At 37.2% G+C, this 1,872-nt stretch overlaps 1 protein-coding gene across 1 annotated transcript; it reads left to right on the top strand.

The window, feature by feature from the left end:
- Positions 1-1,872, top strand: MELLADRAFT_38932 (uncharacterized protein; the record flags this gene model as incomplete). Its single annotated transcript, XM_007414898.1, has 10 exons — positions 1-191; positions 292-404; positions 485-547; positions 608-650; positions 739-835; positions 909-1,006; positions 1,075-1,334; positions 1,419-1,458; positions 1,541-1,695; positions 1,766-1,872. The coding sequence occupies 10 exons, from the start codon at positions 1-3 to the stop codon at positions 1,870-1,872; spliced, it is 1,167 nt and encodes a 388-aa protein (XP_007414960.1).

Raw genomic sequence — 1,872 nt, 5'->3', positions numbered from 1 at the left:
ATGACTGTACCTTGGTCTGGATTAAGTACAAGTGTTGCACCTGATTTATATAAATATCAATCAATTACATTAGGAAATCAATCAGATCCACTTGATATACATCATTTATCTGCTTCAGATGGTTCTATTCACGCGAGTTTCATTGGTCTTGGCGCTTCAATTCAAACCCTGATGGTTAAAGATCGAAGCGGGTTCGTTTTCCAATTATTTCTATACCTAGCTGGTTCGTTTCACGAACCTCTCATGGTGCGAGCAATTTGAAAGAGCTTTGCTGACTTATCTATACACCAGCTCCTTTCGGGATATTGTGCTGGGTTACGACAACATTTCACAGTATCTCCACGATCCGGCATATCCAAGATTTGGTTCAATAGTAGGTCGATACGCTAACAGGATCAAAAACAGTCAGCAAGCAATCTTTACTCTGAGTATGATATCAACATAGTTGGAAAAGCATCTGAAAAGCTATTTTGATATGAATTAGGTACCTTCACCTTGTCAGGCCGAGATAAACGTACTTACAAAGTCACACCAAATGAGCACGATGGTAAGTTTATTTTGAATTCCTTTTCCTTACCTCTATCTAATGACTCTTGTCTACTTTTAGGTCAGAATACTTTACATGGTGGTAAACCGGGTTGGGATCGTCGGTTGGCTTTTATCTTTGTCTCAAAAATTCATCCAATTTCAGAATGGTCTTTGTGATCTCATGCATCATCTATCGCAAATTTTCTTTAGACCTTTTGATGTACAAAACAAAAGTTTGAGTCAAATTACATTTACAATCGTCGACCCTAATGGCGAACAAGGTTTCCCAAATCAGGTTGTGGGTACAGTGAGTCACCAAATTAACCTTCATTTTGAAGCAAAGTCCAATAATCTGATTATGTTACTATGGAACCAATCAGATCGAATATGAACTTTTGCCAGGCGCAAAGTGGCGGACGAGGATGACTGGTTTAGCGGATGGGCCTACACCTATTATGTTATCATCACATGTATATTGGTAAGTTGAACCTAAATCAATCTTTTCACCCACTCGATTAAAAACTTATCAATCTTTCATGATTACAGGAATCTTGATGCGTATGCTGCAAATAGCTCAGCATCAGATCATTTTATCCAAATGAATGCACCATCTTACATCGTCACAGATGGAGATCTAATTCCTACAGGAGAAATAGCTAGTGTAGCTAAGACCACATTAGATTTTAATAAATATAGAAAGATTGGATCACTTCTTGATCAGACTAGAGGGCTTTGTGGAACTGATTGTATAGGTTATGCGAGTTTGTTTCTTTCCTTGAAATTCTTTTACCTCATTGTATCTGCGGGTTGACCTAAAAGCTCTTTATTTATTCAATTTTTGTTCATTCAGGATAATGCTCTGGTTTATCATCCTCACAGATCCAATAAAGATGCCGTGATGGAAATGTGGAGTGAAGAATCAGGAATTAAGTAAGGGTTATTCAAATTCTCCTACTTTAATCCAATCATAATTCGTTGACTTGTAGTTTATTTCTTTATTTAATCATTTAAGAATGAGCGTCACCACTGATCAAACGAGTGTTCAGATTTATACTTGTAATGGAATCCAACCTATTGATAGTTCAATCAAATCAATACCACGTAAACTATCACATCACGGACCTGACACAATCTACGAAAATCATTCATGTGTGGTAATCGAGCAACGTAAGATTTATTCGCTTTTGTTCGATTGGTAAACCCGGCTGCTTATTCTCATTTTTTTCGATTGGTTTAGAATCTCTTATCGATGGCATCAATAATCCTCAATGGGGAATTGATCAGATATATGGACCAGAGAGACCGTATGAATGGAATTCGATATACCATTTCACCACTGTGTGA

The sequence above is a fragment of the Melampsora larici-populina genome, assembly GCF_000204055.1.
Source record: "Melampsora larici-populina 98AG31 unplaced genomic scaffold MELLAscaffold_46, whole genome shotgun sequence".
Classification (NCBI taxonomy): Eukaryota; Fungi; Basidiomycota; class Pucciniomycetes; order Pucciniales; family Melampsoraceae; genus Melampsora; species Melampsora laricis-populina.
Note: the sequence above shows the minus strand (reverse complement) of the source record. Positions and strands in the feature narration are given on the sequence as shown.